At 45.3% G+C, this 20,340-nt stretch overlaps 6 protein-coding genes across 6 annotated transcripts; 3 read left to right on the top strand and 3 right to left on the bottom strand.

Annotated features, from left to right (window-relative positions):
* Positions 1-1,005: 1,005 nt before the first annotated feature.
* Positions 1,006-2,673, top strand: FPRO_15847 (uncharacterized protein; the record flags this gene model as incomplete). Its single annotated transcript, XM_031224761.1, has 1 exon — positions 1,006-2,673. The coding sequence occupies one exon, from the start codon at positions 1,006-1,008 to the stop codon at positions 2,671-2,673; it is 1,668 nt and encodes a 555-aa protein (XP_031089988.1).
* A 64-nt stretch (positions 2,674-2,737) lies between these two features.
* Positions 2,738-4,498, bottom strand: FPRO_15846 (uncharacterized protein; the record flags this gene model as incomplete). The annotated part of the gene is made up of 1 exon (XM_031224760.1): positions 2,738-4,498. The coding sequence occupies one exon, from the start codon at positions 4,496-4,498 to the stop codon at positions 2,738-2,740; it is 1,761 nt and encodes a 586-aa protein (XP_031089987.1).
* A 578-nt stretch (positions 4,499-5,076) lies between these two features.
* FPRO_15845 (uncharacterized protein) lies at positions 5,077-6,734 on the top strand (the record flags this gene model as incomplete). The annotated part of the gene is made up of 2 exons (XM_031224759.1): positions 5,077-5,685; positions 5,736-6,734. 2 exons carry the CDS (start codon positions 5,077-5,079, stop codon positions 6,732-6,734), a joined length of 1,608 nt encoding a protein of 535 aa, XP_031089986.1.
* Positions 6,735-7,785: 1,051 nt separating this feature from the next.
* On the bottom strand, positions 7,786-9,434 carry FPRO_15844 (uncharacterized protein; the record flags this gene model as incomplete). The annotated part of the gene is made up of 3 exons (XM_031224757.1): positions 7,786-8,705; positions 8,764-8,850; positions 8,909-9,434. The coding sequence occupies 3 exons, from the start codon at positions 9,432-9,434 to the stop codon at positions 7,786-7,788; spliced, it is 1,533 nt and encodes a 510-aa protein (XP_031089985.1).
* A 3,985-nt stretch (positions 9,435-13,419) lies between these two features.
* FPRO_15843 (uncharacterized protein) lies at positions 13,420-13,920 on the top strand (the record flags this gene model as incomplete). The annotated part of the gene is made up of 1 exon (XM_031224756.1): positions 13,420-13,920. The coding sequence occupies one exon, from the start codon at positions 13,420-13,422 to the stop codon at positions 13,918-13,920; it is 501 nt and encodes a 166-aa protein (XP_031089984.1).
* A 3,918-nt stretch (positions 13,921-17,838) lies between these two features.
* Positions 17,839-19,146, bottom strand: FPRO_15842 (uncharacterized protein; the record flags this gene model as incomplete). Its single annotated transcript, XM_031224755.1, has 3 exons — positions 17,839-18,303; positions 18,352-18,423; positions 18,475-19,146. The coding sequence occupies 3 exons, from the start codon at positions 19,144-19,146 to the stop codon at positions 17,839-17,841; spliced, it is 1,209 nt and encodes a 402-aa protein (XP_031089983.1).
* Between the last annotated feature and the right edge of the window lie 1,194 nt (positions 19,147-20,340).

The following is a 20,340-nucleotide window of genomic DNA, read 5'->3' as shown; positions in this document are numbered from 1 at the left end:
AAACGCGGCTCCAGCATCTGAGTGGCCCTGAGTTAATTACCAACCCAACATTCTTTTTCAGCTTACTACATGCATAAGGTAGGCGGACGCGGGGTTGTTGCTACAGTAAGTGAAATAATCAGGCCACACTATTGTAATTCTATGAGAGGGCATGGCTGAATGTCGGGAATGTAAAAAGTTTGTCTGCATTGGGAAGAACAATGAGCAGTTTTAAAATCAGTATCCGCGGGTCATCACCAACCCCAGTAACCTGAAGTTCATTCTTGAGAGTCATCCTCTGATGTATGTCAGGCGACCGTTGGTCACTCGTCAGTTCAGACGGGGACTTGCAGGGCAAGCCTGACCTCTGGTGTTGGACGGAGATAGAGGGGACGCCCAGCCTGTTGTATCACTCACAGCCACTGGTGGTGGTGGCGCTACCACACCGTGATTTTGGCTGTAGTATTTCCTGCGCCGGTAGATAAGATAACCAATTCCTAACAAAAATACTTTATATAATAGCATAGTTAGCTTTATTAAATAATATTTTTTAAAAATTTATAGCTATTTTATTTTGTATAAAAAACCTTATAATATAGTATATCTTACAGTATAAATAGATTTTAAAGTTTATAGCTATATAGAATTTTTTTTAAAGATCCGGGAAAATTAATATAGTTTATTTTAATACTTATATATAAGCTATTAAATTCTTAGCTATTTTAACCCTAAATTGAAAGTTTTATAAGCTTTTAAAAACCTACCTTTAAGGTGCAAAGTGGGGTGTCTCGCTTGCTTGTCTGTCTCGCTCGCTTATCACATACGTTACATGAATATGTAGACAGAAATTCTCCATAACTTTACGTAACGCGCCCTTAAATTAGCTTAGCGCACTCTCTTGTTAAAGGCTTTTTTTAGCACGTGTTATTCTCAGCTCACTCATGACAGAATCTCCAAGACCGTGAGATGATATTTTTATCCACTAACTTATCTTATTACTGAATCTACATTTCCGTTCTTGCTCATATGCCTCCATCACGCAGAACCCGGGTTCGGACAGGATGTATGACCTGCAGAACAAGAAAAGTGAAATGCGACGAGTTAAAGCCCTTTTGCGACAATTGTAAACGCGTCAACAAGGCTTGCGTGTACCAGCCACCGCAATTCATAGGCTATTCACAGAAGAGTCCTCCAGCGGAGCATTGTTTCAATGGCGGCGCCGAAGCTCAGTGGCAATCTCCGAGTAATTCTAACTGCCGTATTAGTTTGCCCACAGAAGACGGAGAGGCTGACGAGCCGAGTCCCAATGGTCCTATAACTCCGCATATATCAGACCCTCTCATTGATGGAGATGCGGGCTATCCCGACTTTTCTTGGGGTGAATGGGGCGATCCGTTTCCAGCATCTAGCTTCGGGGCAGAAGCACAGCATCTTCTACTACAAAGAAGTCCAGAGCAGAGGTCCCTCCCAAGCGACATCTTCCCAAATCCCAGTTCAACTTATTCGTTCTTTTTATCCAAGGTTGACCCGCCTTTCATAGCCCTGTGGGACTCGTTCAACTGGTGTATTGCGAAGGGTTATCTAGCTCAATTGGCAACAACCACTCCAGCGATTGCGGCGGCGATACAGGCTGTTGAAACACTATACAAAAGTCTTCTGGATGGCGATGATGTATCTCCCGGCCTATCACAATACTTCGCCGCGAAGACTCTCTACCTATCTCTGCAAGATGACCTAACATCTGATATGGAATTTGTTCTCTTCACAGCCTTCTTGCTGTCGTGTTTTGAAGTTGTTGTCCAACAAGAAACGATACCAACACTTCTGAAACAAGAAGGCATGCTAATAAAGCGACTTGAGGAATGTGCAGAGCCTCAAACTTGGTCTCCTTTGGCGCGAAGGATAATCTTGTGGCTATATCTTTTCCATACTAAAGCCATGCATCTAGGAGGACGGGGCATACTCAGCCCAAAGGTCATCACGTTACTTCGGAAAAGTCACCATATTTCATCATTAACGCATCTACGAGTCGGACATATTAGTATGAATGATGCTGCCAACGATGCAATTCAGCAGGCTCTTTTTCACTTCTACTTTGAGTTGCAAGATATCAGCCTTCAAGTGTCCTGTCTCAATCGGCACCATCGATCACGAGGTACTTTGAAAGACGAGACGGACGTCGACAACATTTCTCAAACATTGGAAGAGCAGCTTCAATACTTATGGCAGGGTCGTCCTGTCTTTATCGACGCGGTCATAGACGAGGGAGACTGGGGGGGTGGAGACGGCAGTCCAGTTTCCGAACTGAAGCTCGTAGCTATTCTGTGCCGCATATGCTATCATGCCGAGCTTATATACCACGCGCGCGCCTATGGCAGATCTCAACCTCTTTCATCCCCGATCCTTAACGCACGAGCAGCTATCAGACAAGGTATTGTGCGCGTTCCCGAGGGACAAGCTCTTCATCCGGCGTTTATATGGCCATTATTCATGTATGGCGTCGAAATCACGGATGCTACAGAACTAGACTGGGTGCTGGACAAATTGAAGGGCATATCAGATCCGTGGTGGAATTCTAAAGTGATTACAGACCTTGCATCTGGCGTGGGCAGGGAGCAGCTGAAAAAGAGCGAGCGGGTTGATTCACGATACTTCTGCTTAGAAAGGTTTGGAACTGTACCTCCATATATGTAAATGATGATAGTATCTGTGATTCTGCTCTTTAAATACATTTATTACGAGAATTCCTATCAAAGTGTCAGTTGTGAGCCAAGAGGTAAACCCTCGCTTCGTAAGGTCCGAGTACCGACTCCGCGACCGTGCCAGTGTAGTTAGTCATCAAAGGTTGCATAGATCCAAGTGAACAGCCTTCGATCTTGGGTACAGAAACGTCCAACTGTGACAAATTCGCAATCGTCAACGCTCTAGCGCCAGTCTTTGGGTCAGTCTTGATGAAAGCCAGCAAATCCCGATGCTCATTGATAGAAGTAAAGGTCCCATACACGAAGAGTGACGAAAACCTCTTCCGAAGCTTGATCATTTCTCGCCAGTACCCTAGAACACTGTTTTTATCTCCAAGCTGATTTGCGACATTTATCTCGCGATAGCTGTCAAGAACAGGCATCCATGGCACTGCGTCAGGGCTCGTAAAACCAGCATTAGTCGTGTTGTCCCATTGCATTGGAACCCTGGCGTGATCTCTGGCAACACGCCGGAGATTCTCCGTAGCCTCATTAATCGCATCGGGATCATTGTTAGTGCGTTGGCGCACATCCTGGATATAGTTGGCTGATCGCACGCACTTGTACTCATCCGCGGACCAGGTCTCAGGTGCATTGATCATGCCAATCTCCTGGCCTTGGTACAGAAACAACGTTCCCGTCATGGTTGCAAGAACAGTTGCAAGCATCTTGGCAGCACGTTCCCGAAACTCGGGAAGATCTGATGCAAAGCGTGATACTGATCTGCCCTGGTCATGGTTCTCCAAAAACACAGTTGTCCAGGCACCTGTTGTCTCCGGAAGCTTCTGCCACTTTGTCAAGCAGCGCTTGAAGTCGTTGTTATCGAAGGGCACGGGCAAGAACCTATTGCCTGGTGTCTGTCCCAGGTTCATTGTGTCGAAGTTGAAGACCATGTCAATCTCTTGAGACCCAGGCTCAGAGCCAGGCGAAATGTACTTTAACACATCGTGGAGATCCGGCGTATTCGGCAATTCGCCCACTGTCATGACATCGTAGGGTACCATGACTTGTTTCATTTCACGGAGATATTCGTGGATTCGAGGACCGTTTGCATAATGACAAACAGCAGTCTGTGTTTCTTCGTTAGGCTCGACAACCGGGGCATCAGGTAGACCAGAAACCTTGGAGAACTTGTTGACGGTATCAACTCTGAATCCGTCTACACCGCGGTTAAGCCAGAATCTGATCGCGTTGTCATAGACCTCGCGTCGGCAAGCTTCGCTCTCCCAGTTCAGATCTGGTTGGCCGGAAGCGTAGACATGAAGATAGTATTCTCCAGTCACGTCGTCAAAGGTCCAGGCTGGCTTCGTGAACTGACTTCTCCAATTATTAGGTCTGCACTTGTTGCCGTCGCTATCGATCTTTGGCTGTCTCCAAAAATACCAATCGCGTTTTGGGTTTGTAGTAGAGGATCGCGATTCGAGGAACCAAGGGTGCTGATCAGACGTGTGGTTAATTACCAAGTCGAAGATGACTCGCATTCCTCTGTCATGGATTTCCTGTATGAGTCGCTGGCAGTCGTCTAGCGTGCCATAGGGCTCGTGGATATCTTGAAAGTCGGAAATATCGTACCCCATATCAACCTGGGGGCTCTTATAGTGTGGCGAAACCCAGATGATGTCGACGCCGAGGTCTCGGATATAGTCGAGGTTGGAAATAATACCGGGAATATCGCCGACACCATCGCCATTGTTGTCCTTGAAGGATGCAGGGTAGATTTGGTAGACGACACCTTGCTTCCACCAGACTGGCTCGTGGTGGTAAATCTTGTTGGTCATGACGACGACAAAGGGAAAGAAGGAGACCTGAGTGGGTAGGATCTCATGAATCGTGTTGCATTTAGCGTCTCCATTAATTTGAAGGGATGTTCTTGACAATGGTGATTTCCATTTTATGTATTTTGATAGCTTCACTATCACATGGGATAACATTTTAGCATCCGATCGAAGCGACAGGCCATTGCCACATATTTCTTTATTGCTAACACTGGCCAATAGGAATCATAAACGAGTAGTCACTTGAGCGAAGTGGCGAGTAGCGAGAGGTTTTCTTCAGCGTATCTCGCTTAGATCGCTTGATAGCTCGCCAAAATTGCCGCTTGCAGTCGACAGCTCGGCTAGCTCGGCTGAGCCACCTATTCCAGCTTAGTTTTCCAAAACTTACTTTTCCCCAGATCCCCATGGGGATCCCCAAACTGTCTTTGTGATCTTCGGCTGGGGTTATGATTACTACAACTATTAATCTTCTTATATAAGGCCATGTAGATCCATTATAAGGAGATGATTGTTCAGAACAGCATAACCATTTATCTTGCCTGTGTTTTCAAGACTCTATCTATTCATTGATATCAACAACAATGACTTTCCAATCTGCCAAAGCCGATGAGAATGGAGACGTCAAAGAACGCATCGACCATTGCGAATCCTCCAAAGGCACCATGCAAGATGATCTGCACCAAGCTCAGCGCGCAGCTGAAGAGGAACGCGGAGCTACGTTCCTCCAGTCGATCAAACAGCATCGGGCTGCCGTCGCTTGGTCAGTCCTCCTTTCCACCGCAATCATTATGGAGGGATACGACATGAAACTCATCGGATCACTCAATGCCCAGCCTGCCTTTACTAGAAGATACGGACATCAGCTTCCAAACGGTGACTATCAGATCACTGCTGCATGGCAAGCTGGGTTGTCCAATGGTGCATCAGTTGGATCCCTTATTGGCTTATATCTGAACGGTCATATATCAGAGCATCTCGGCTTTAACAAGGCTATGCTATTGTCCCTTATCTTCATGACAGCAGCTATCTTCATTCCCTTCTTCGCCCCAAGCGTTGAAGTTCTTCTGGTTGGACAAATCTTTCAGGGCATTCCTTGGGGCGTCTTTCAGACATTGACGACGGCTTATGCTGCTGAGGTTTGCCCTGTTCATCTCCGTGGCTACCTCACAACCTATGTGAATCTATGCTGGGTATAGTTTCTTCGATTTGTCATACTGGACGTAGCTAACACTATCAATAGGTCATTGGACAGTTTCTTTCCGCCGGCGTCTTACGCGCAATGGCCACTCGTACTGACGAGTGGGCATACCGAATCCCCTTCGCCATACAGTGGATCTGGCCCGTCCCACTCATCATCGCTATCTCTTTCGCGCCCGAGTCCCCTTGGTGGTGCGTTAGAAAGGGACGTATCGCCGATGCCAAAACCAACCTCCGCCGTCTTGTCGATTCTCGAACCACTCCGGCCGAAAGCCTTGATAATATGGTGAAGCTAATGGAGGTTACAGTGAGCCAGGAGCGAGAGGCTGGCACTGGAAAGCATTATCCAGATTGTTTCCGCGGTGTTAATCGGCGTCGAACGATGATTGCGTGCTGTACGTGGGGAATCCAGATTCTATCTGGCACCGGACTGCGAACATATGCAACCTACTTCTATCACCAAGCAGGGCTTCCAACTACTCAAGCCTTCAACATGAGTCTGATCCAGTATGCACTTGGCATTATTGGTGTCTGGATTTCATGGCTAATGCTCCCGTATTTTGGACGACGAACTATGTATATCTGGGGTCTAGCTGGTCTTGAGATATGCCTTCTGGTTATGGGAGGACTTGGTACAAGACCAACCACTTCTGTCATGGGCTGGGCTATTGGAAGCATGCTTATTCTGTATACCCTTGTGTATGATATTACTGTTGGCCCGATCTGCTATGCCCTCGTCTCAGAGGTACCTGCGTCCGAGCTTCGAAGTAAGACGGTTGTGCTAGCGCGGATGACTTACAACATGCTCAATATTGTGAGCAATGTCATCACACCTTACATGCTCAACCCGGGGGCTTGGGCTTGGGGGGCCAAAACGGGCTTCTTCTTTGCTGGAACTTGTTTTCTATCCCTGATCTTCACGTTGCACTGTATTCCGGAGACAAAGGATCGCACATATGCCGAGTTAAACGTTTTGTTTCAGAGACGAACTAAGGCTTGGAAGTTTATTGACGAGACGGTTATATTGAATGCGGAAGATTAAGTAAGGGAATCAAACTTTTCACTATAGCATGGGGCAGATAGTGATGCTCATTACTGCAATCAATAGAGTGTAGGAATTTTATCATTTCGGATAAAAGGTCTGGCTCACAAGTGTTGGTGCGATAGTTTGAAAAGAAATAGCTATAAGTCAGAACTGAGCATTTCCCTAAATCTAATCCAATTGATTAAATATGCCGGAATATTACTTAGATCATGTAAATCAGTTTCCTATAAGTTAAATCAACTTTCAATATATTCAAGACATATTTTATCAGTCGGGCGTTTGTGCTGCCAAACTGCCAGCTGCATTTTCACGACTTACCCGGAACCAGCTTTGTGACGATCCCAGCCAATCAGTGTGATCCATCAGGCCATTTGTTAGTGGGCTACCTCAGTACCAATGTTCGACTGGTCACAAAGAAAGTAGCTTCTTAATCTTTTTATCCTAACCCAATGGCTATTCACGGCAACGCTATTCAATGCATCCCGTCACCTGCGGATCGACACCTGATCCGATGGAAGACAGCGACATTATGCTCCTTTCAACTCGACCTGTCTTTTCTCTCCTCTGACCACCAGTGAATCTGACAAAAATTCGAGCTGATGATGCAAAAGAAATTGCCTAACCACGTTACCTTTGCAGGTCTTCCGTAAGCAACATAGAGGAAGAAACAACAGATTGTCGAGGAGCCCTTATCCAGAAAAGTCTTAAATAGTCAGAAGACCTGGATTAAGTACCATCAACCTTTTCTTTCCAAGATTGACACTGATGACGGTCTGCGAAGCCCTTATTAGGCCTGTTGTTTGTATGGCGCATTCCTTCCATAAATTCCATTCTCTCATCATCTGGCTAGTTCCAGACTCGACATGTATTAAGCGAAAGCTGTTGCTCTCACAGTCGAGCAGAATACAAGGGGGTAAAATCGAGTTTTGTGGAAGCTGCTCATCACAGTAATCATGAAAGCAATAAGCGAAAAGGGCAGAAGGGCAGCTCGAAGAGACTGCACGTTGTATTTTAAGTTTGTGGCATTGTGTCTCGAATATTCTACCAACTATTTGTAACTGTCGCCCAAATTCATAGTGCCGGTTGCGTCTTCTAGTGGTACTGTGCTCTCATCTTGCTTGTCTGTCGATGCAGTTGAGTCTCTATCAGGGCTGTCGATAGATACAGAGCTGTTATCGTCCCTCCGTAGAAGATCTGGAAAAGACGAATAGGTGTTCGAGTCTCTTGCTTTCCGCCCAGTTTTCTTTTCTTTCAGCGTTTCTATCACGTCCGTTCTCAACCTTTGCGCAAGCTTGTTTAGAAGCTCATCTTGAGCTATACCGAGGCTCTCGTCGTTGTCACATTCGGGAAGTCGCCAATTTCGATACAGGTTATTGTGAGTCGGGCGAACGCCCGGCTTGTCTTCCTGCAGGGCTTCAAAGTAGTAATGGCATAGTCGGCACGTAGGCTTACTACTGCCGATGTAATTCCAGCGATTCCAGTAGCATTCCACAGCCGTCTGTCCACTCTTCGAAAGATGTTCATACACCAGGACTTCCGCATGTAATAAGGGTCTAAAGTTTCGGGAAGTTTGAGAAGCCCGAATAATATCGTCAATGCCGATTTGTTCCAGGCCCTCAGTTCCTTGCAGGAGCTGCGAGTCTTGGCTTTTTTCTTGCGCAGCTATATTTTGCACGATGATTGCGCTCGTGAGATCGGATCTTAGAATCGGGTTCGGAAGCCGTGAACCAGATGGCACCATAGTAATCTCAAAATCCAGGAACAGCTCGGGCCATCTCTCAGAAACTGCGACGATGGCAAGAGCTGCTTTACGGTAAGACAACCAGCGCCCAAGAAAGTGCCTGAGTTTGCACCATGGCTCGGATCTTGTCATTTCTGCATCTTTGGCCCTCTGTGAGATCATTTTGTGGATATCCGCTTGCTCTAGGTTGATGATCGCCTTGATCAATGTTTCACAGTCGCTGATTGCTAAGTTGACAAGTTATTCTCACGTCGGTCGAACGCTTCACAGGACGGGAATACTTACACTTATTCTCTGTATTAGATTTGGAGAAGTTTATATTGAACTCACACTTGTCTAACAAAGATAAGAGGCTCTGGGTTGGCTCGGAAGCTGAAAGGTTTAGCATGCGGTTTCCCTTCCATGAAAATGATATCGAGATGAGTCTTACTTTCGTCTTCTTTCTTCCTTTTGCAGCTTTCAAGGCACTCTTGCACCGCTGCGCTCAGATGTGTCAGGTATTCTGCCAGCCGTGGAAGATTAAAGGCTAGTATGAGCCAAAGCACTCGTTTTACTAACGCCCCGTTCTGCAAATTCTCCGGGTTCTTCCCCACAAGATCTAGTAACACTTGTACAAAGCTCTTTGTCGTTTTTAGTCCTCTTGCATCCTTCCTGTTCGACCCAAATACGTAATGAGGCCCAAGAGAGCCTTGCAGTATTGCAAGGGCGCTGATTGTATTCCCACCGCGCTCGTTGTCGCAAACCTGGGCCAGTTTGTTGACGTAGAATTGGAATGCTTTGAGGTCTGGCATTTCCGCTTCATACTTTTCGGTTGACTGGCTCTCGTGTGAATAAGTAGGCGGCGGTCCAACCTCTCGCAAGGCACACTCGAGAATGATAGGCTCATACAGGACTTCGAGCTGGTGAGGGGTCAAGCCACAGAAGTTGTCTGGCTGCCAAGCTAGTGATACAGACATGATTGATTGTGGACAAGATGGCAGCGGGCAACAAGATGATGAGCGAAATCAAACACTGAGCTATCGATGGAAGTGATGAATGTCATACCAGTCGAAAAAAGTGTATTGATGTAATTCGAAACGTCACTGTATTTCCGTTAAGCTGCCAGCTTTTTCTTCAGGCGAATCAAGGAGCTCCCATGACGCCATCCACTCAGATGACATCAGGTGTCTTAGGCACAAGAGGGGTAAAGATAATGCGAAGAAAGCATCGTGCGAATACACGTCGCGCTTCGTGATATCCTATATTTCCTCCCTGCCTAATTCATCAAATTTCTCTCGTTCTCGACACGACATTCCAGGCCAAACTTTAGAGTTCATGTTAGGTAACTTAGGTTGCGTAACTTCACACAAACCACAACTACGTGCCAAAAAGCCTACTGCACCAATTACCCCGCGTTTACCTGAGCTATGCTATTTTGAGCTTTGACATTCTATTCATGAGATGGAGGCAATCCCAGGCTGTTTCAAGTACGTCGTGTAAATTACCATGTAGACCATGCTCAGCCGAACTTTAATTGCAAAAGTATATCTGTGATTTCTGGGTACAATGTCATTTATTCGCCAGCGTGTCTGTTGAAGACAAGGCCGAAACTCTCGAGGGCAACTATCGAGATGTAGGCAAAGTCAATGAAATCTTGCGTTAATGACCAAAAGGCAAGCGCTGAGAAAGCTGTTCTAATGGTGATATCTGACACTGGATAATATACTGACACCCTTCGTGAAAGGAGCTAAGAAGCCTCCTCCAAGCCAGCATACTTATAGAACAGGCTTCATGGGTCTGCCCCCAAAGGCTTACATTAGTCACATGAATAGTGTATTCGCCAAAGAAGATATCTGTTTGAGATTCAAGTTGACCTTCTGGCACTTTCGTTGGTCAAAAAAGGTCTTTGGTGAGCCTGCAACCAATGCTCTCTACCACGCTCATTATTCTGATGCCATATAGAGGAGCTCCCTGGAAGTAAAAATATCCCGTGACGCATGCATTGGACTAATTTGTTGATTAAACTCATCTCGGAGCTCTCTTGCTTGTAGCCGTCTAGCCGATCATTACTGCTATGAAATATTAATTGTTGGGGGATAGTTAGCAGCGGCCTTTCCAGAACTTGTCTTAACTGTGGCCAGCTGATGAGCAGAAGTTTCTTCTCTTCTATGACATGGCCTTCTTCGGTCAGCCAAGTTTGCCACTGCTTTCTCGGCGTACTCTTTAGAAGACAAGATGGATACTGATGGCATTTTTCATCCGACTTCCGATAGTGTTAGTTGATGATCACTCAATAGCCCCAAAAGGTATATACAGGCCCTCTCCTGGAAAGATTACTCTCTTGTACTAACACTTGGTTCAGATTTTCAGTCTCTCCCCAATTTATCGACGAGAACAGGCGGCGTCATTCACCAAGATGCTTCACCACGCTGCGTTCAGTACTCGAAGACTTATCAGTCAGCTGTAGTTGAAGGGTACTCAGTTCGAAGGCCGATAGGAGTGTGTGTCCACTTAGATTTCACATCAGGCTTAGGCTTTATGTCGCAAATGTTCTAAAAGAGGTATTATGGCCATAAGGGATAAGGCCATTTTCGTGATAATTGACAGATGCTTCAATAAGGCCGGGGATTATGGTCCCTGAGTGACATTTTCCCCATTTCGACGCCTCAGCCTCCTCCTTCATTATCAATTGCTGCATCATCAGTTGCTGGCCTACTTGCCTTGAGATACCTTCTCGATCTTTACAATCCACGTGTCATCTTTCTGCATGAAGAACAATCCTGGTAACCTCTTTCGAAAGCTCTAGACTATCAGTATAACCTCGGAAGCATTGATCTAAGGTCGTTCGTTGGTTCAAACATTTACAAATATTAGCTTGGGTGAAATTCGCAGCAAGGGTTGTCAGACCGAATGCCATGTCTTGTAACCTGTTTTCACTCTATATCGTTTTATCGGTAGACAATCCGATAGCTATTTGCTCGCGCAAGGTACCTATCATTCGTTTTAACTTTCTTGTGATACAGGATGTCGAGCGTGAGGGCCTTGACCAGGAGATTTTAGTCGGCAGTGTATCCGATCCAGGGCATGGGCCATTGATTGAAGTTCCCTTTGAAGTAGTGTCATATTTTGGTATCAGAACCTCTCCTAGTGGGGGAACAAGTTCTGAGTGCTATTGTAATACCTGCAAAGCAAGCGACCTACTGCTCAAGATCTACTCATCAGAGGTCAGTTTCCGATTTCTGTGTTCATGTTATTGATGAACTTAGACGGCTTTCCAAGAGTATTCAGATACTCTGTAGGGCTGACGGCCAAACTCGCTTGATTGGAGATGCAACAATTACTATGGGACTCTTGCGTGCTGAGCGGAGGCCCACCTTGTACTGGTCGCGATATAGTTGAAGGGAGCTAGTTTGCTATCTGATAATATGATGAATGAGGAGGAGTAAATACACACATAATAGATGGATGGAGACGAAAGGCGATATAACTTTACTTACCTTTGATGATAATGATTACATTGGTCTCGGGATCGTGTATTAACAGTTAACATGGCGCTATGTAATAAATAGCCTTAATGACCTGGACTTCGCGACTGGGTGTAGATAATTAAACATCCCGTGCATAATGGGAACCAGTAAAATATAGCTTGCGTAAGTTGTGTTGTCGATAGTTCAGAGGTAGCACCAGAAATCAAGTTCAATTGCAGAACGAAAACGAGACAAGGGGCAACTTATATCTCGCCTTATTCGATCATCAACTATCTATTATCAATAGACATTTTAACTATTAAGGTAGTATAACCCCAAAGATGAGACTAACAGAAGCATACTCTAGATAGCTATTAATCTAACTGCACTTATCAACACTAATAATTGCTTTATATAGCTATTAAGGGGTAAACCTGCAGGCAGTATTAATACTACTTAATCAAGGTAGTAACTATGCCATTAAGGCAGATAAACCTTATAAGATTTTAACCTTTAAAATATAGGCCTACTATAAGGGCCTTATTATTTAAGCCTTTGGATAAAAAGTTAGAAGCTTAATAGCCTTATTGGGCTAATAGTAAGAAAAAAGAATTAAGAAGTTTTTAAGTTATTTAAAGAGAAATTTAATAAGTAAAAGGTTAAAAAAACTAGATTATTTACTTATTTAATTTACTTACTTATTAATTATATTATTTTATTTTAATTATGAAATATAATTTAATATAAGGTTAAGTAATATTTTAATATATTTCTTTTATTAAGTTATAAATAAATTAATTCTCTTAAGTAAGTATAAACCTTAATAGCCTTTATAATATTACTTAATATATTAATTAATTAAATTTAGTAAAATCCTTTGCTATTAAGTTAATAGCGACTTTAAGCTTATTTTTTAATATTTAAAAAAAAGATAATAAAAAAGTTTATTAAATAGCTTATTACCTAAAGAGATTTAAGGAAAATATATATTACTAATAATAAGAATATTACTATACTATTTAAGAGAATATACAGGGGCGATAGCAGCCCTCTTTAAGCCGTTGTAATCCTCGGTAAGCTTAATTCCTAAAGTATATAGTATCCCCGAGCTCAAGGTCTTGTTGGGAAAAGCCTTAAGAGAATCTCTATCCCATATCGGTATCCCTCCTCTGACACCAAGGAGAACGGCCGCCGTCTCGATTGGGCCGTGATAGTGCATGCGGTGGCAGATATACTAGCACAGTACCTGAATGTCCCCGGAACTGGATCAAATAGTATGTTAAGGCTGAAAGAAATCCGAATATGAAGCAAGAAGTCACGCTCTCGCATAGAAAGCAAGGCAGGGAGAGGGAGTCTAACCTGGGTCCAAGGTCAGTCCAGTTCTCCTGTTCTCATCGATGGACAGAATACTTTGATCGGAACGAATGTCTGCGGACTCGATACCAGGAACTCGGCGAGTGTTATCCGTGGAGAATACGGAAATTACTATAAAAGCATGGTAGATGCACTTAGCAGTACAGAGGCCCCTGTTACAACTCGCAATGGCGTTGAGTATATCAAGACTACTCAGCCAGAAGACGTAATCACGAACGAGCCTGCTGGCGATGAAGAATCCTTCAGGGGCTGCCTCAACAATGTCGTTAACATTGGTGCCAAAATTGACAGTACTGTGCTTCAGGTCGGAAGCCCCTTTTTGGGCCCCATTGGTGCACCTGATGTGGCTGTTGTAGGTACATCCCTTTCAGTCATTGGTAAGCTTACATCGAGCAACACCGAGGTTGCTTTTGATGACATGATTGGCCACCCTGCCCCCACCACGGCTGGTTACAAGTATCACGCCAGTCGCGCAATCCTGGGGGAAGCTGCCCTCCAAACCTTTCTCAAGATGGGCCCGAGACAAGCTCACCAGTACGACATGATTCCCAAGATGCAGGAACGCTACAAAGAAGCCCGCCACCTTGTGCCAAACGTCTCTAAGCTTATCGCACCTGCCTAACAGCTGTGAACATGGAAGAACTTACCCGTAATTAAGGTTTCGCTAAACCCTTTTTAACTAAGGGATGAAAAGTCTAGACCATTTTGGCACTGACTTGAAGTTTCTGAGTCGGTTCTCCACGGCCTAATAACAGCATTAATGGCTAGCCTATTATACTGTGTAACTATTGATTGATAGTTAAAGCTTATGATATCTCAACGAGATATATCAAGCCAACACACTGAAAAATACCAATTAACTTTAGGCTTCCAAAGGCAATATGTTTTTCAGTAGTATTAGCGTAACATTTAGATATGCTACTGCCCTATATATTAATATTTTGTAACACAAAAGAGAGGAACTCCAGCTGATTTGAAACATTCGCTCCCTTGTCCCGTTAATATACGAGAGTTCAGATGGTGTAACCCTTATGGAATATAAGCGGGAATGATCCAGCCATGTGACAGTGTCGAGCTGACATGTCCTTTGCCTTTCTGGAAATGGCACATAAACACAATATCTTGCCGTCTAGATCCATAATCCTCATGGATTCATTCAGCTTTAAAGAACCCCACGATTCAGTCATGGATGGAGCTCAGGATGAGCCCCAGCCAGAATTCTGTTTCGGCTACACATCGATGATTAACCGGGTGCCTATAATCTCTAAGGCCGTCATTGTCTGTATCCATTACTTCAACACTCGGGGTCAACTTCGATCTCATAACGCCAGCGGCATAGCTGCCTTTTTGCAACAAGTTTATGGCTGCCCTGCTGAGAACATCATGATACTATCCGACGTGTACTTTCGACCGACAAGTCAGCCCACCAAGCGTAATATTCTACTATCGATACATTGGCTCTTTTTGGGATCCTTACCCGGAGACCGCCTCTTCTTTTACTCCAGTGGTAGGATGTCCCCGCCGAGTCACGGATAAGACGAGACGTTGACAAGCCAGGGCACGGCCAACCAGACAAACCGATATTTCCGGTCGATTTCAGAGAAACAGGGTGTATAACAGAAGCAGATATTGAGGCCATCATGGCTCAAAAACTGCAGCAGGGGGTGATAACTACTGTCATGACAGACTACTTTACTAGTGCGCAGTCAGTCGCAAGCTGGTTCGACCACAGGCATCTTGGATATGACGGCAAATGACGGGCGGGCCGATGATCTACGCTCCGTCATGGCGACTGTGCTCCACAGTCTATTTGTGGAAAGATGGTGTTTACAAGGTGGTCACATTCCCGAGTCCCAGCCTCGATGACGCGAATAGGTAATATTGATATTTTAAAGATTGATGATATTCTTGGGTTCATTCATATCGCATACAATGCGCTTGGGCCAGGGTCGGTCAGTGATTTGAACTGGTATGTCCGCTTGGTGCCACTCGATTGTGGACACTCTGTATCGACACCGCATGTAACAAGAGGCCCAGCAAACAACGATGCTCCCGCGAGGCAAAGTCACAAGGCACCCCCCAAAAACAAAACAAAAAACGTTCAATCGTCTGTCATATAAAGATCTGCAAACCGTGGCGTCTAACTATCTACGCACAAGCCAGATCTACCCAGTGACAGTTATATCGTACGATTTCTCGGCCGGATATGTCGGTGGCGGTGGAGATGATGTGGGGAAATCTCCTTATATCTCTTGGCAAGTCAGTTAAGATCGAGTCAAACACACTAGCGATGACATTGGTTAGCTGGACAGGGGTCTCTTTGTCAATGGCCCGTGATTCAGAGACTAGTCTGCAAATAATCTCCCATGGTCATACGATTTGACCTGAATGATTGATTTAGTTACCTCTGTTCTTGATAGTGTCAAATCTAAGCCTGAGGAGGCTGCGTCGTTACTCTTGAATATCACGAGGTGCCCCGGTGTTTAACAATTGCTTGCTGTGTTGTAAATTCACAAGAAATTCATCACGGCGAGCGTCATCATTAGTTATGTGATGGGATGAGACTGAGTAAATAGGTCCAATTGGAAGAAAGAAGTTCCGTAAAGAACGTTTGTACCTCTTGAAGACCCGACCTTCAAAGGAATGGTAAAAATACTGTTGAGGCTTGCGGTAGCTTATTAAAAACCAAGCTAGCCTTGATGAATTTCATGGCAATTATGAGTACGGAAGTCTATTTATATCTTATGTCAGGGCGTTAGCTCCTCTCTAGCTGTCGATCATTCGCCCAAGATGTACTAGTTGAAATGCCACGTCTGGTAAGCGAGCATCGTCAAAGGAATGCAACATCCTCAATCCCATTTACCAGTGGCTTTATTATCTATGATTACACTGAATCCATCATGACGCCTTCCGCATAATACTCGACAGTTACTAGAAAACGGGGCAGCTACCAGCAATTTTAATGTATGTGGTGCGTCACTTTGCTGGCAATCAGCACTAAATATATAAACTTGAGCGAAATGAACTGACATAAAGCGCATAGTATCTAGCAAGAACATTTCTTTCAGTGAAATCCCACTGCTTCTATATCTGCCTCTTGAACTGCTTATAAAACATTCTTCTGCGCTGCGTTTATAACTGTCTTCGTTTGGCCCTCTTGCATTTTTCAAGGCTGTATGCCAGACTCAGAAGGGGTACTTAAGCCAATAAGAAGATTTCATTGGAGGCCAACTGCCCTCAAGTCGTTAGTCCAAATGCCTAGTTCTTCAAACTGGTAACCACAGCATTTGAGTTTCAGCTCCTTATGAGAGTAGCCACAAGTATCTAAAGACTTACTAGAATTTTAACTCTACTTATCAGGCGTTTTTCTCGTAGAAGTATGATGACTTTCGGATTTCTGTCAGTTATTACCAAGCTTTTCCCATTTTCACACAGATTTGCCATCCTTCGCCAACTGAGCCCTTCCCTCAAATCGCCGCGTAACCAGCTTTTTGTAGTCATGTATAATCGTTTTACATACTCCATAGATGTCAACCAGACTTTTGCGACACCGATACATCACTACACTCTGCCACCTGCAAAGTCATAATGCAGGCTGGCGATGTTCTGATCTTTTGTGATCTCTACAGTGAGTTATCCTTTTCGCTCTAGATTTCATATAATACAGACCTAAGCAATACGTCATGTGTCCTTGAATTCAGCCGATGAGTTATATTAAAACCTATTAAGTGCGTAGTTCTAAAGTCAGGTCTTGACACCAAGAAGCCAGGATTTGTAAGTACCTTAGGAATCGATATCTTCAAGTCTTAAGGCATATATAAATCGTTTGGAGGCGGAATTGGCAATTTGCCAAATCACAAGTGAGTGATATTCCGGGCGACTTGAACAAGAGATGCGACATTGTGGGAAGCTATAAAGGGCTCAACACACTGCCGCCAATAAATTTCTCGGATACGCTGTACCTTATATTGACAATCATGTACTGTCATACCTTCCGAGCGCTGTAGCCGGCTCTTATTGTAACCAAATTGAGAGCTTACAGAAGAAAGCTAATTGGAATCGGTGTTGATGACCGTAGCTTGAGGCTGGGGTTTGTGTCACTTGTTGGCTGCTGCTGTAAATGACCTCACTCGATTCCAGGCAAGTCTGAGCTCTGACACAAAGAGCAAACAGATTGTTAAGCCTGCCTCACGGGTATCGACGAAGACTTTGACGGTGTTGTCGTGATAAGAGCCATGAGCGCCCTTCTCTGGAGGAAACTTTGTCATCGATTTGTGTTGCCAAAATCACGGCGCATCCAAGGGTTATAACTTCTGGCATCAAGTTCAAAGTACATCTGTTAGCTAGCGTCTGTCCAAGATGTAATCAATTCAGAAGACATCTATCTCCAACCGCTATAAGCCATTGTCTCAGTCTAGAACTCTAGAACTCTATCCTTTACATGTCCAACGTCTACAAGACATCGTGATCCAGAACTGCCACACAAGACATCACCATATCCAGATCCAGTACCACCCCATCAATACTCGGTATCCAAGCTCTAGTTTCTTCGTCGCTTAGAGCGGCGCTTAGGGACAGGGAGGTTCTCGCCAGTGTTGGCGGGCGCGGGTCGCTTTGGCCCTAAGCCTGAGCGTGTCGTGACATTCGGGCGGTCCTGGATGCCCTTGACAGTACGATAGAAACCGGTCTCGCCCTTGCGGCCCTTCTTCTGGGGCTCTTCTTTCTCAGAATCAGTGGACAATTGCTCGATTGAGCTGGAGCTGGAAATCCGGAGTTCGATTGAGTCACCCTCATTTTCGCCGGCATCTTGAAGTCTCTGTTTATGAAGTTTGTTTTCAAGAAACTCTTCCATCTCGTTCACAATGCCACAGAGCTCGTCATATCGGAATGCGATTGGCAGGTCATCGACATCGACGAGAAGACCCTCCTTAGCGGCCAGGTCGTGCAGGGTGAGGACAAGCTCGTGGTCTGAGTTCACAGGCTGTTTATGGGCATCGCGAAAAGGCTAGAGACTAATTAGCAATGATATTGTTGAACATGTGAGCAGACTTACAACTGCGTTAATAGCTTGCTCAACTTCCAAGATCGATCCATGTCCAGTTGGCTTGGGGGTCAGTCTGGCCTTCTAGACCGAAACAGTTGACTCTTTATTCTTGTTGATATCGAAGCCAATCACAGCACGGATAGCGCCTTTACTTCCGCCGATGTAGCCTTTAGCAAGGTTCTTCAGCTTCTTGCCTTGCTGAGAATACGCGACTTCAACGACTACACCAGACTCCCCCGATTTAACATGACGGTACTGAGGGTCTGGTGACTTCTGCTTTTTCTTGTCGACATCATCATCTGGATCGTCGGGTCGTCTTTGGGTGTTTGGAATGATGTCTGTAGACAGCATCTGTCTAATGCCTGCAACAAACTTAGCCGTGGCATTGTCGCCATCCATGAGAGGCCAGAGCTTTGCGAGGACAGCCGTGTTGAACGATCCGGCGAAACCCTCGTGGACTGAGGATGGCATTCGGATGGTTATCTCGCCTTTGAAAGGATCGTAGTCAAAACGACGAAACGTCGCTTCAATCTCTTCCTTGGCGCTCTTGAACTCAGCCCAGCTAAGTGGGAAAGTCTTATGGTAATCTTCTTCGCGAGGTCTAGCTTCTTCGAGTTCATGCAAGGCTTCGACCAGGACTTTCGGAAGAGCGGCAGCGGCAGGACGATCGCGCCCGAGGGAATCGGGAGGGGACGGGAGAGGAGTTTCGGTCGGAGAGACCTTGCGCGAGACCGTAGGGGACTTGTCGAGGGACGGCGCGCGAGGTTGGGAGGAGTCGGGGGATAGTTTGACGTGTTCGGCCATGACTGCAGAGGGAGAAGAGAAGAGAGCGAAATGAAAATTGAGGTTGGAGGGGAATTTCTGTTGTTGTTGTTGTTTTTTTGGTGGGTGGGGATGCCTGTGTTACCTCACCGCGTCATTCACCGCGTCATTCACCGCGGGGTTGGTGGGGTCAGAGCCTCTTATCTTATCAGCAACTTCTCCACTGGCAGACGCGAATTCACGTGCCTTCGCGGCTCAGGGCTTGGAGTGAATGAAGGTTGTGATGGGGTCCAGTAGAGTGGAGGTTGGGAATTAATTGATTTGGCTTGGCTGGACACCTGTGCTCAAAATTACAAAGCATCACAGGTAAGGCTTGTTTGTCTGTGAGGGAGGGAAATGAGAAAGCTGCTTTGGATGGGAACTCTTCGTGTTTGTTGAACCCAAAATAGTGAATCTGCAGGCCAGCATGATGATAACAGGCCTTACGGAAAGGTCTGGAACTGGAGTCAGTAATCCAAAGATGATTTGAGCGATCCAGTGTGAGTAATTCTTGGCAATACAGCCTGGCACCTTTGAAGCCGTGGCCTAGCACAACGTCCGACTCCAGATAGAGAAGCTCGGGCCTTAACCCTGCTCGACACTCCAGCTTCCGCTGTTGATTCTCTATCGCCGCACCGAGTCTTGAGTGACATCACTTAAGTTGTTTAAGTCTCTTCTTTTAACTCCATGCTTTTCTTCAAGATACCGTGCCGGGACTACTCTTCAGTAAGGTCTGGCTGACACTGTCAGTCTCCCGCATCAGTATAAAGACATTGCAATGCGACGGGTTATGTCAAGGCTAACTCTGCGGTGCAGATGTGAACGATGCAGAAAATTTTGAAATTACCTGAGTCATTCAATTGAGACCTTAGCCTCCCATATCGAAAGCGCAATGCCATTGCTTGTCGAAAGCGTTGTTCAATGCTCCACACTGCTGCACCCTGACTTATGCATCATAGCGGATGCTCCAAACCTCACAGAAATGGTAAGTAAATAAAACCTGAGTAGCCGTCACTACCTTATTGCACCTCGAAGTTGCATTTCAAATGAAAAGAATATTAATCGTTTATTTCTTCTAAGCATTGTGAACAGACAATGCTTTCTGCCCACTCTGATTATAGGATGAAAATGGACGTGAAGCGAGAAAGGCAAGCTACCCTGGACCGGGTGCAACCAGAGGAACCCGGATGCCTGTTG

The sequence above is a fragment of the Fusarium proliferatum genome (assembly GCF_900067095.1).
Source record: "Fusarium proliferatum ET1 genome assembly, contig: FPRO_scaffold017, whole genome shotgun sequence".
NCBI lineage: Eukaryota > Fungi > Ascomycota > Sordariomycetes > Hypocreales > Nectriaceae > Fusarium > Fusarium proliferatum.
The sequence above is the reverse complement of the archived record's forward strand: the minus strand, read 5'-3'. Positions and strand labels throughout refer to the sequence as shown.